Genomic DNA, 14,031 nt, shown 5'->3' on the forward strand with positions numbered 1-14,031 from the left:
CTGATGCAGCTTGAAACCGTGAAACCGTGAGCCAAACCCAACTGGGCACCCCAGAACTCAAGTTGTTTAAAATGCTTGCCTCACCTACTTTGTCCTGTAGCATTCGCAGTCCCTTTGCCTCTCTTCTTTTATAAAGTGGTAATAGTGCTTGTACCCTCCCTTAGTTGCCACCAAAGCTATAAAGGTAAATGTAGATTAATGTCTGACGAGCTTTGAGTTCGTCAGAAATGACTGTTGTAGAAACTATACTTTAATCAAAATGGACAATTTTAAGAGTAATTTCATCTGCCTCACTTTTTTTCTTTTAAATGCTTTCACTTTGAGAAGCAGAACTTGAGTCTAGGTGTTAGTCTTCAAGATACAAGCTCTGTCACAGGTTAAATATCTTTAACTTAGTTATTCCATGTTAGGATAGGTAATCTGAACATCTTAGTGCAAAAAGAATCACCCAAGCCTCAAGTATCCCAGTCTTCCAGCAACATACCCCTGACTTTTTCTCCTTCTGTGTTCTCTGCTCAGATCCCAGCGGCTCCAATTTGACGTCTCTTCCCCCAATGGCATTTTACTCTTCAGAGAAACAAGCAAGATGATAACAATGTATGGTAAGGGCTTTAGAGGAGCATAACCTTGGGAGTGAATTCCAGCTCAGTCACCCTAGTGTATGCAGTGTAGGTCTCAGGCTAGCCCTGGCAATAACCAGGACAGTATTACAGTGCCAGCTGACACCAAGGGCCTTTGAGTAAGAGGGTTGAGTTCATTACAGAAACTATCAGTTACAATGTGGTTGAATAAATAATATATTACCACGTGTCTGTCTACTCACTCAGGCAATCGCATCCTGACACTAGGAGAGGTCCCAAAGGATCAGGTCTATGCACTGAAGCTCAAGGGCATCTCCATCTGCTTCTCCATGCTGAAGGCTGCCCTCAGTGGGAGTTATGTCAATTTTGGAGTCTTCCGTCTCTATGGAGACGATGCCCTGGACAATGCTCTACAGACCTTCATCAAGCTGCTCCTCTCTATTCCCCATAGTGACCTCCTGGTAAGCCTTAAGCATCATTGGCAAGATCTGAGCCCCTCATCTTGTTTGCGTGTTTTTGTTTGGCGGTTTTCTTTGTTATTTTGCCAACACTGATTGAATATTTCTCTGGAGAGCTTACACTAGCTCCAGCTAGCTCTTTTGTCTTCCCATCTGAAGGGAACTGAGCTGTTTTATTTAAGATCTTGCTCCCTGTATATGGAGGTGCACAATGCTAACCTGATTTTTGTCCTCTTTTCCCACAGGATTATCCCAAGCTTAGCCAGTCTTACTATTCACTACTGGAAGTCCTGACCCAGGACCACATGAACTTTATTGCAAGCCTGGAACCTCATGTCATCATGTATATTCTCTCTTCCATTTCTGAAGGACTTACTGCACTTGGTGAGTGCCCGTGTCGGTTGGTTTTAACCACTTAACAGAAAAGGAGAATTTTGCCCCAGGATCCAAAAGGGTTACTGCTTTGGGGGAATTGGCCTTAACCACAGAGAGTATAAGATTCATGAGTACATTCTCATCCAGCAAATATTTACTGACCCTGTCCTGAGGACCAAGTACTGTGCTATACACTAAGGATACAGTAGTTAACAACACATAGTCCCTGTCCTTTAGGGGCTTTTTATCTGGTGGATGAGGCAGACACATAGACAACTGCCTATTTCCTACACTTTTCTGCTTACTACAGTGAGGACGGAGTGCTGAGAGAGCTGCCAGGAAGCATACCTAAACTAGTTTTGAGGAGGTGAGGTGGGGGTCAGACAAGGCCTGGCTGAAAGCATTCATATCAAAGCATAAACCAAAAAGGTGAATGGGCAGTATCAGGTTAGTGGGGAGGCTTCCCAGCATCAGGAACTGCAACTACTAGCACCTACAGCCCAGAAAGAATCAGGAAATTCAGATGGTGGGTACACTGGTGCAGAAGAGAAGGGGGGTGGGGGGAGTAGAGCTGGAAAGAGATGGCGGGGGCGGGGGGTGGGGGGCAGGAGGGCACAAAGGCACCCGTAGTATCTGGATGTCTAGATTCTAACCTACCGCAGTTGGAGGCAGTGGAAGGTGTTCACACAGCCAGCTTCACAAGTTTTTCCCCCTACTCCCATCTGGTTCCTGTCAACCCTTTTGTTCCTGGGTACCTTCAAGCAGTCTTAATAGGTGTATATTAGGTGTGTATGTGTTCAAAGAAGAAATTTTTTTATTTATTTATTTATTTTTTTTTTTTTAGCATTTATCCATTTTTGAGCAAAGAGAAACAAAGCATGAGCTGGGGGGAGGGGCAGAGAGAGAGGGAGATACAGTCTGAAGCAGGCTCCAGGCTCTGAGCTGTCAGCACAGAGCCCAACGCGGGGCTCGAACTCATGGACTATGAGATCGTGACCTGAGCCGAAGTCAGATGCTCAACTGACTGAGCCACCCAGGTGCCCCAAAAATACATTTTTTGTAGTACGCTGAGCAGAACGTAAATGGGAGGATTAAGTCAACTGCAAAATAATCACCATATATTGCAAATGCATATTGGATGACTTGGATTGCCTACATGGTGAGTCATCCACACCTCCCTGCCACCCCTTTGATACACATTTACCTCCAGCAGGGTGCAGAGGCATATCTAGGACAGTCTAGCCAAGGGATCCAACCTGGCTTTGGAAGGCTGTTTTATAGCTCCTTAAAAATAGAGGGCCCTCTGTATAAACAGAAACAGAATGGTTGACTCATTTAAGGGTTCATCCCTCAGTGCCCTGGCCTGTGCCTCACGTGGTCAGAGCGCGGTCTGCAAGCTCTGCTGCAGTGTCCCCTTTATAAACTACACAGACAGGTCTGTAGCTCCCACAGGATGCCTCGGAAACCAAGAATACGGGTCCTCTGACAGACCAGGAATGTTGCTAGGCAGTGCGAAGCTGTGCCACCCCTGTAACTCAGAGCAGAGGCTTAACAACTCACACTTGGATTCTCCTCACGGCCGGTCCAGTTATTAGCAATATGATCTCTAGACTTTGGTTTATTCATTTGTAAAATGGATCACCTACCTCCCAGAGTTCTCAAGACGATAAATAAGAGATAATACCTACAAGGTCCTTATTAGCACAATATCCGGCACAATGGAAGTACTTGCTATACTAAATTGTTCGTTATTTTTTAATGAAGCAGAAGACCTACATCCATACCACCTGAGTCAATAATGTCAATATCAGTCATTTATATTGTCTATCACCATACACACACTCTCAGACTTAGGATCGGGCCTTGCTATCTGATGAGGGTGAGAGGCTAATGGGAAACACCCAGCACAAGGCGTTGACTGAAACGGGTGCAGTTCCCAGTCTGCCGGGGTACCTCTGCCTCTATGGGATCTCGGCTAAGGGCAACCCATGTTTTCCTGGGTCACCGTCAGCAGCTGCGTATCCCTGCTCTAATCCGCCCCTGCCCCTCTTCCAGACACCATGGTATGCACAGGCTGCTGCTCCTGCCTGGACCACATCGTGACATACCTCTTTAAGCAACTGTCACGGAGCACCAAGAAGAGGACGACACCTCTGAACCAGGAGAGTGACCGCTTTCTGCATATCATGCAGCAGCATCCAGAGATGATCCAGCAGGTAAGGAACATGAGCATTAGGAGGCATTGTGGGGTGTTCTACAGTGGAAGACCCTCTCTGGGGGAGAGGAAAGGCCAAGCAAGATGCAGAGTCTTACGTCTCACCAGGATAATGCTGCCGAAGTGAAGTTTACACCTTAAAATTACAGTGGATTTTGAGTTTGCTGAGCAATCATCAGACAGAAACAATCTGAAAAAATCAGGTTCTGTCTGAGTTGTTCTTCCAAGTGTCACACCTACCCCTATGCCTTGGACCTGTCCTCCTTCTACAGCAATGACTGTTGCCATAAGCGGGGCACAAGTTAGCAGCACCCAGCTATAAAGCTTTTACTCCCATTTGCAAAGTGGGAACAGGAATGCAGGACAGAGGGAAATAACTGACCACACAGAGATCAAACCATATGTTTGCCATCGTTTTATTTGTATGCTGCATCTTTGCAAAAATAAGATTTGCAAAAATAGATAAAAATAGATAAGGAAAGGGGATCAATGGAATTATTTAGCTTTTAGCTATTAGTCTCACCTTTGTATTATTCTCTAAAGAAACTGAAATAATTCACATTCGTATCACATCCCCAAAATGTTATAAAAGCTGTCTCTGGGGTACCTGGGTGGCTCAGTCGGTTAAGCCTCTGACTTCAACTCTGGTCATGATCTCACAGTTTGTGAGTTTGAGCCCCACATTGGGCTCCTTGCTGTCAGTGTAGAGCCTGCTTGGGATCCTCTGTTGCTCTCTCTCAAAAATAAACATTTAAAAAAAACAACTTAAAAAAAAAAAGCTATCTCCTCTCAGACAAGTACCGGGGAGCTACAGTGCAAAGGGATTTTACCTAGTATGATCATTGTGTGACCCATCCCATTCCCCACAGAAAACAAGGTGAACTGGAAAGGTCCATTTTTAAAGGAATTATTAAACCAATTTAAAAAGCAGGAAAGGAAATACCTTAGAAAATTTACCTCATAATAGAAGATTAAAATGAAACTTCATAAACTATTTGCCTGGTTTACTCCAGACAGAAGAGGCCTTCAACCCAATAAACTCTTCTGTTTGGAATCTATAATTCTATCTTGGGTAGCTACCCACTAGGTCACTGCCTCAGATTCTCCATTTCCAGATGCTGTCAACGGTGCTGAACATCATCATCTTTGAAGACTGTAGGAACCAGTGGTCTATGTCTCGGCCCCTACTCGGCTTGATACTACTTAATGAAAAGGTAAGAGAGCCAGAAGCATGGGCAGACACATTTAGCTATCATTTGCCAGGGCACTGTGAGGAACATTATAGGAACACCCCATGATGGTAAAGCAGAGGGAAGATAGCCTGTTTGCTGAGCATGTTCTGTTCATGGTTTGACAAGTACATAATCACTTAACTGTTAGAAGTCACCATGTATAGCAATTCAGACAAAGGTAAAGGCTGAGGAAATGTTACCAGAAGGGAATATACCTGGAGATCAGACCACCTGTGACCTAAATTCTAGCTCAGCTCTACCACAAACAAATATAAGGAAGTCTAGAGAGTCCTGTAAAAGAAACCAAATCCGGGTCACCAGTCCGGCTCGGTGGAGCATGGAACTCTTGATCTCAGGGTTGTTGGTTCTAGCCCCACATTGGGTGTAGGGATTACTTAAAAGATAAGATAAAATCAAGAACCTGGATCAGATGACCCTTAGAGTGTTTACAAATTTAAAACTCTTGATTTTTAAGTAAGATGAAGATAAATTATCTGGCAAGTACTTGCTTGAATCAAAAAAGGCACCCAGTTTTGGTAGATAATTCTGTTTCTTGTTGGAGAAGAACATTCCTTCCACCCTGCAGAAGAGGGAAGGCTAATAAGCCTCATCTCTCCTTACCCTGTCTCACTCCTTGCCCCACAGTATTTTTCTGACCTAAGGAACAGTATCGTGAACAGCCAGCCACCAGAGAAGCAGCAGGCTATGCATCTGTGTTTTGAAAACCTGATGGAAGGCATCGAGCGAAATCTTCTTACGAAAAATAGAGACAGGTGAGTGTAGAGAGCCCTGCCGAAAAGTCATAGGCAGTTTCTCCAGTCCTCGAAACAGGACACTCCTTAACAGTCTTTTAGAGGCCATCTAAAGCAGTGCTGTCCAATAGAAAAGCAAGCCACATAAGTAACTCTAAATTTCCTAGTAGCCACATTAAAAGGGGATAAAAGGAAACAGACAAAATTCATTTTAACACATTGTATGTAACTTAATGTATGCAGAATATTATGTCAATGTGTAATCCAGACTTAAAAATTTAGAATTTTAACATTCTTTTTATTTTACTAAGTCTTCAAGATTCTGTATATTGTACATTTAACAGGGAATCTTAATTCAGATGCTAACTACTCATTTGAAATGCTTGATTTGTATTTAGACTTCATAAAATTTACAGTTGACAAAGTAGATTCCCATATTCAAGTATACCGAACATACTTAGAAATTGTCCAGTAACTGAATTGAATGTCAGGTTTCCCTGAATTCATGTTTAAATATGATTTCATTTTTAAAATGGCATTTTAATTTAAAACTAATTAAGATACAATTGGGGAACAGAATTTTAAATTTCCATGTAATTTGATTCAGTTCTTCTGTTGTACTGGGTACATTTCAAGTGTTCAGCAGCCATGTGAGGCTGGCAGCTACCATATTGGACAGGTCTCCGGCATTAAGAAAGGAGATAGCTTCATTTTCTTCACACCCTCACTGTGTGAGGGTTACTTCCCACCTCCGTCAGATTTTCCTGTTGTGCTGTCACGAGTTCAAGGTGGCCCTCAAAGCCCCAGATTTGACCAGATCTCCAAGTCTACCACAAGGTTGTCAGGTAGAAAGGGGTGCAAAACTAGCTCAACTTTCCCTTAAGTTCTTAAGACCGAGGTTAACTGACCTTAGATTCATGCATTCTGCCTTTCAGTAGCCACTTCTCTGCCAGAAATGTTTTAGGCAAAGACCTTTCCCTTCCACCCTGCTCCCTCAACCTACAATTCATCCTCTCTGCAGGTTCACCCAGAACCTGTCAGCATTCCGTCGAGAAGTCAACGACTCGATGAAGAATTCCACTTACGGCGTGAATAGCAATGATATGATGAGCTGACACCTCCTTGGACTCTACCTGTACAGAGCAGCGTCCCTTTGGTCTGGCCCAGAGGGGCAAACAATTACAAGGGAGAGGGCCTGGCTGATCCTGGCCCCCTCCACCAGGGGTGTGGGGAAAATGGCAAAGGTCAACTGGCTACTTCCCCAGGGAATAGGGATGTGAGTGCACTCACTAGGGGGCAGGGCGCTGCTGGTTCCTGGGGGGATTGGGTGGGAAGGGTGGTGGGAGGAGATAGAGACACAAATGTGTGAGACTCCAGCCCCTCCTCCTGGGGCCACCCCAGGGGGTGGGGGAGGAACCCCCAGTGTCCTGCCACAACCTGCCTTGTATAAACATGTACATTTTTTCATAACATTTTGAACAAGGTTTATATTGACTCAAGTTTAAAAACAAAAAGTGTGACTGAAAAATTTTTACAGAGTCTAGTGCACCAATGCTGATGTGAGGGGTTGTGTATGCGAGTGAGAAAAAAATGTGTATTCTGGTGGCCTGAAGCTTTACTGGACGAGGATGTGTGAACGTGCAGAGATATATTTAGTGACACAGTGTAGAGAGGCAAAAAAAAAAAAAAAAGGTAAAAATTCCAAATGTATATTTTTTCTTATTGCCCTTTCCTTGCCCCCAAAATTATCACTTCCTGTTACTGTATTACCCTTGTTATTAGGAACTCTAAGCCATGTGGAGCACCATCCTTCCCCTTCAACCGTAGATGCTGCCCTAGGTCCGTTGGCCTCTTGCAGTGACAGACAACTCCAGCTAAAAGTGTTTGGTGTTCTTAGCTTCATCCTTTTTCCCACTTTGCTTATCCTCATCCTCAGACAGATGCCTCTTGCTTTTATAAGTCGGATGTAACTCTATGATTTAGGGTTCTCAGTCTCTGTAAAGGTAGAGACCAGAGAGAAGGAATTGAGCCAGTTGCTCTCCTGTTGAGCGATTTGGATGAGTCCACCAGAGGCCTGATTGTATGGCCGATAACTTTGAGTCTTCCCCAGCCCTTGAGGCAGTGTGTGTGGATGTGTGCGCGTGGATATTTATATATGTACCCTGCACTCGTGAATGTATGAACTGGAGGAAGTTACTACAGTGGAGGGGTTCTTAATAACAAGGTCTGCCTAGCATGAAGTATTTAACAATCTCCCACCCTTTAAAAATATACATTTTTATAAAATAAAAACCATAATAAATGTTTTGAATATTAAAAAAATTAACCTACAGAAGAAAATTAATGGAGAAAGCTATTTGCCTTGTACTTTTTCCACAATTGCTGCTGCTAGTTGTACGCATCTCTAGTTCAGCTCTTGCCCATGGGACACTCATCAATTAGGTTTTATCTTTATTTCTCTCCTCTACCCCCAGAAACAAGCCTGTTAATTTTTTTTTCCTTCTCCTCTGGCGACTGTGTGGTGAATCCTTTCTTGCGTGATCAGGTTGCGGATAGACTTGTAAGGGTGTTTGCTGCATACAGTGTAAGCATTGTGACCGCCAATAAACTTCAATGGTTTCTACTGACCTGGCTTCAGCGATCAAGTCTAGTGTGTCTATAGGGACACGTCTCACTCTAAACACACTAAGATGCTTGAAACACACATTCTTAAAAGCCAGTAAATGACAGGTTCGTCTCACCCTTGTAAAATTCGCTTGTTTCTCATTCAACTAAGTCTGACTCCATTTCTTTTAAAAGTATGATTGTTTTAGTTGATATATCTATGCAGATAGATATAAATATATATAGATACATACAGTGCTGATGTCCACAACTACAAGAGTGAAGCCACTCTACCTCTACTAGCAATCGGAAAAGAAGTAATGATTGCAGAAAGCCCAGTTTTGTTAACGTCCTGATCCCCGCTCCTCTTCTGTGAGCTGGGCTTCATTCATTAGACCCTGACAGGTTCAAGGGTAAGTTTTTCACTGTACTATGCAGGCTTCATGGGCCAGAATTATCAAATGAAGAACCCTATAGTTAATGAGGGCTATTTCTCATCCCCATACTATGTAGTACCTAGGTATAAGAGAACTTAATTACCAGAAACACTGTATCTTAACGGAGATTTATATGCAATGAATCACAGGCTCTAGAGTGCCACTCTTGTCTACCTTATCTAGATGTACTGCTACCTATGTTTGCTGTTTCAGTGTTCTGGGTGGTATCTTGGTCCTAAGTTATTTTGAAGGCAGGTCATTGCATTCTAATGACCAGAAGGCAAATAGAATGGATTTATCTTAGCCAAGTCTATCTCTAAGCCTAAGAGAAATATAAAATGGTCAGGCTTCATTAATATGCAAAACACACCAGTCACATGCCCCAGTGACCTGGAATTCTAATTCTGTAGTAAATGAGACAAAATAACTTTCTCACTGGTACTTGAAAAACCTCCTCTGCCCCAGCTATCCTGAGATGTTGCTTGATCAGCAAAATGGCAGAGCCCTCCTTTCCCTTCCACAAAAACAATTTTAGAGGCAAGAGACTCACCAAACATGGTGATCTCCTCAGTGCAGCCCTAATGCTGTCCAGTCATGACAAACTGCCATAGTTAAAATCTTCTACAACCACATTAAACTTTTTAAACAGTAAAGCTATTCCTTTCTTGACAGTTACAAGAGGGGGCACCCCCAAAAAAGCCAAATAAGATATTTTTTCTGGTCAAATTAGCAATTGAACATGACCCATCTTAATAAATGTGAAAGTCAGTTATCTTTAAACTTTGGTTTCCCCTCAAAGTCCTGTGCAGGCTTTATTCAGTTAAAAAGAGTTGTTTATTAGTTTCTAGGCTATCCTGGGGGACTGTGGTTGTCAAGTCAGGTGTCTTTAGACAGTGTTTTCTTACACAAACTATACCTTACGTTGACAAAACACCTAAAGTCTTTACGGCAGATGACTAAATTGTATTATGTATGTACATGTTTTTTTGTTGTCTCTGCCTAAATAAGGGTTATCTATTCCCACTAAAGTATAAATCAGACAGATGAAGAAGGATTTGGCCCAGGGTCAAATTTTAAGTTTTGATATGACTTTAACCCAATGTCATGAAATAACAGGAATTGAGTGTAAAGAACCAAAGCACCTCTCTCTATCCATTTGCCACCAGCCAACCCTTCTCCCACCCAAGATTTTTGGCTAGATCTACAAACACACCTAAGTTGCCTTCCAATGCTGCCAAAGTGCCAAGTGCCACGACAAAAAAGGAAAGCAAAGAGAATACAGGGAACCTGCACAAGCCATAAATGTCTGTAAACATTTTAAAAGCCCTACTCCAGATATTTCAAAAGTAAATTTGAAATATGTACACACCAACCATAATTAATACAACTACCAACTGAGTGCTAGGTAATGAATGCCGAAGAATTCTTGCCTCTGTAGCTTGTCTCCTGGGTCCATTACATCTATCTTGCAATTTCTTAGATACCCTGGAATTCACTGGTCAGCCACTTTGGTGTATTTCAGGAGCAGTGGGTCAACTAAATGAATCAGCTGCCAGACCGTGAGACATCAGATGATCAGAATGTTGGACGGGATCAAGCTTAGAATATTAATCCCTCTTCCTCAGAGAACCCTTACGGTTTTCAGGGTAGCCTGACTGTTGCTACCTGTTCATTTACCAAATACTTAGCATCCACTTCAGGACAAATACCTTTTTGATGGTCAGCAACAGAAAAGGAAACTCCAAAGCAAACAACATCATGTGCAAGGCAAATTCACTTCCCACTCTTACGCATAAGATCCCTCAAGAGCACAAACTAACTACAAAGCATAGTGAACAGTACTTACATTGTTACACAGGCATCACAATTATATTTTTAATTCTGTTTGATAACCATGAAGACAATTTATAATAGATCTAAGCATACAGCATTACCTATATGGGCCAAACCACCCCATTATCCGTTACAAAGGAATGAAGAGGGACAAGTGGGCAATCTCCTAACTTCTGCTACTAGATAACACATTCAGTCCATTCAAGGTCTGGAGGACAACCAAACTCGAGACAAAAACTAACTGGAAAATAGATTTGGCCTCGAGAAGCTCACGCCACTATACAGTCTGATAAAGTAAAAGGGTGGATGAATTTAAGAACAGTATTCTCAAAGTCAAAAAACTCAGCTCTTACAGACTGATTATATTGTGCAATGAAGGTAAAGCAACCTCTAGAGGCTGAATTAATTCAACTGAAAAATCAAAAATGAAACCACTTTTTAAGAGAGCAGACCATTATCGTTTCTATTTATCAGTAAGCCCAGGGCCTACCCTTTAACACCTTGCCGTGTGGGACAGGGGCCACAAAGCAAACCAAGTTATAACTTTACCAACCAGGCTACAAACGCTGCAGTAGAACCCTTCCCTTCAACTAGGCATCTGCCTCCACATCCTATCTCGTGCATCCTACCTCCTTTCCCCGTCTGCAGAACCGTCTCTTCTCAGTCTAAATTTCCATGCCCTTTGCCCACCTGCCGTTTTCAAGACCCCAAGTAGAACCCCACTTCCTCTCTGGAGTCGCTCCCCACTGTCCCTGTCCCCACGTCTTACGGCCTACTCAGGTTTGAGATATTCCTAGCCCCCCCTTTCTCCCCTCAGCAGCTAAAATGTGCTCCTTACGAGTCGGGACCAGATGGCAGGTGAACAGTGGAGAGTAGCTGGGACTAATCTGGCTGAAGCCCCGGCAGCATGGTACGGGCGGGTTAATCTCCATCGCTGCCACAGTCAATACCGAAAGGAAACGAGTAGAAGCCGCTAACATCAACCCCTTGACCTCACGAAGAAGAAAAGTAGAGTTCACCCCGACCCCGTACGCCCGCCCCGACAAACCGCCGCGCCCCGGAAGAGCTTCCACGCGTTCCTTCCGTCCTCGTCGCGCCTGCGCACATAGGCCCTGTCTTCCGGCATCTCCTCGGCGTCGTCGCTTGCCCCGCCTCTGCCGCCCTGCGCAAACGCAGTCGTTACTCCTAATTGTTCTCAGCGGCTCTTGGTTGCGGTTGGAGGAGGGTTTGGCCGCTGGGTGATCCTGGGACGTTCTTGGGGAAGGCGGAGCTGGGCTACTAAGGCGCCCGGACCTCTGCCCAACCTTGTGCCTTGTAGGGGTTCGAGTTCACGAGCACCGTGGCTTCACACCTAGTATCTGCAGTAATAATCATAGAGTTACTGTTCAAGGACTTGTTCATGGCTGGGAAGGACTCAATGAAGTGGGCAAACGGGCTAAAAAGGGTGATCGTTGGAGGCTCAGTTTGCTCTGGGAGTACCAAGGAGCCCACCCCCTGCCCCCAAGTCGAGCCCTATCAGAATAAGCCGTTTGGAAGAAGGCAGGGGAAAATATTCAGGCAGTGCAAAAAGCCGCTGCATTGTACACCTTGTACCTTTCTCGAGGGTGCAAAAATTGCACGGCTGAAAGGAAAGTGCACATGTCAGTGAGGGGTTGGGCACAAGAGATTGGGATTTAGGGGCTCCTGGGTGGCTCAGTACGTTAAGCGTCGGACCTGGGCTCAGGTCATGATCTCACGCCTCCGGGCTCTGTGCTGACAGCTCAGAGCCTGGAGCCTGTTTAGGATTCTATGACCCGGTCTTGGGGCACCTGGGTGGCTCAGCTGGTTAAGCGTCTGACTTCAGACGGTCCGTGAGTTCGAGCCCCGCGGCGGGCCCTGGGCTGATGGCTCAGAGCCTGGAGCCTGCTTCCCATTCTGTGTCTCCCTCTCTCTCTGCCCCTCCCCCGTTCATGCTCTGTCTCTCTCTGTCTCAAAAATAAATAAACGTTAAAAAAAATTTTAGGATTCTATGACCCGGTCTCTCTCTTCCCCTCCCCCGCTCAGGTTGTCATTCATTCATTCATTCATTCTCTCTCTGTGTCTCTCAAAAAAAAGAGAGAGAGAGAGGTTAGTATTTGATCCTAAAAGCCTCAAGTTTCAAGAGGCTACTTTGCAAAGCAGGCTAGTGATCATTCTTTGTTTAACCCATCAGCTAGTGGGTAATAAGGATTTGAACCAAGACAAGGACTGTGGAGGGAGAGCTAAGAAAGATTGGGGAGGTAGGGGGTGGAGGTTGGAATCAACACACTTTGTGACCAATTGGATGTGAAGAGTAAAGAATAGAGGATTCTAATAGAATTCTCAGGTTCTAGAATGGGGCAGCAACTGAGTCAAGGCAGAGTAAGCATGAGACAATGCAGGGATGAGTGCAGAGCTCTTGGTGAGCCTGAATTGAACTCTGATCCAAGGACACTTCCCTACTCTTGCACAAAACATAAGAAAACAGAAGAGGGAACACTTGCCAGTCATTTTATGAAAGCCAGACAAAGATGTTAAAAGAAAAAAAAGAAACCTTTAGAATGATATTCCTCGTAAATGCAAACATTTTTAATATAAGCAAACTTAATCCAAGAATACATGAAAAAGATAATACATCATGACCAAGTGGGATTGATCCTAGAAATGCAAGGTCGGTTTAAAACGTTCAGAAAACCTGGGGCATCTGAGTTGAATGCTTGATCTCAACTCAGGTCTTTATCTCAGGGTCATGGGATCAAGCCCTGTGTCAGGTTCTGTGCTGAGCGTGGAGACTGCTTAAGATTGTTTCTCTCTCTGCCCCTCTCCCCCACTTGTGTGCTTGCTCTCTCGCTCTAAAAACAGAAAACCAAATATTTCTAAAACAATTTTTTGATTCAGAAAACCAATAAATAATTCACTGTATCAACAAAATGAAAGACAAAATGTCGATCATCTCAGTAGATAAAGAAAAAGCACATGACAAAATTCAATACTCATGATAAAAAGTCTCAACAAACTAGGAAGAAAAAGAAACATCCTTTACCTATTAAAAGACATCTATGACAACCTACCACCAACAGAATGTGATGGTGAAAGAGTGAATGTTTTCCCTAAGATTAAGAACAAGGAAAGGGCCACCCTCTCTTACTACCTCTATTTAACATTGTACCTCAGGTCTTAACCAGAGCACATAGGCACTTAATTAATTAATTAGTTAATTAATAGTGCACAGTACAAAAAGGAAGAAGTGAAACACTATTCATAAATGTCATGATTTGGGGTTCAGAAAGCTACTGGAACTAATAAGTGAATTTAGTAAAATCACAGAATACAAGGTCAGTAGACGAAAACCAAATAGTATATTTCTATACACTAAAACTATTAGGGGCACCTGGGTGGCTTAGTTGGTTAAGAGTCTGACCCGTGGTTTTGGCTCAGGTCATGATCTCACAGTTTGGGAGTTTGAGCCCCAAGTCCAGTTCCACCCTGACAGCATGGAGCCTGCTTGGGATTCTCTCTCTCTCCCTCTCTCTCTGCCCCTCCCCTG

General features: G+C 43.8%; 1 protein-coding gene across 3 annotated transcripts in view; it reads left to right on the plus strand.

The window, feature by feature from the left end:
* XPO7 (exportin 7) overlaps positions 1–8,240 on the plus strand; it is a 40,616-nt gene extending 32,376 nt beyond the window's left edge. For all 3 annotated transcript variants that reach the window (XM_049631512.1, XM_049631510.1, XM_049631511.1), the window contains 7 exons: positions 520–602; positions 828–1,042; positions 1,285–1,423; positions 3,470–3,630; positions 4,745–4,843; positions 5,507–5,634; positions 6,635–8,240. In XM_049631512.1, the coding sequence (XP_049487469.1) occupies positions 520–602; positions 828–1,042; positions 1,285–1,423; positions 3,470–3,630; positions 4,745–4,843; positions 5,507–5,634; positions 6,635–6,728 (919 nt within the window). In that variant the 3' untranslated portion in view covers positions 6,729–8,240. The remainder of the gene's footprint in view (positions 1–519; positions 603–827; positions 1,043–1,284; positions 1,424–3,469; positions 3,631–4,744; positions 4,844–5,506; positions 5,635–6,634) is intronic.
* The last annotated feature ends 5,791 nt before the right edge of the window (positions 8,241–14,031 follow it).

The sequence above is a fragment of the Panthera uncia genome, chromosome B1 (assembly GCF_023721935.1).
Source record: "Panthera uncia isolate 11264 chromosome B1, Puncia_PCG_1.0, whole genome shotgun sequence".
In the NCBI taxonomy this organism is placed as follows: Eukaryota; Metazoa; Chordata; class Mammalia; order Carnivora; family Felidae; genus Panthera; species Panthera uncia.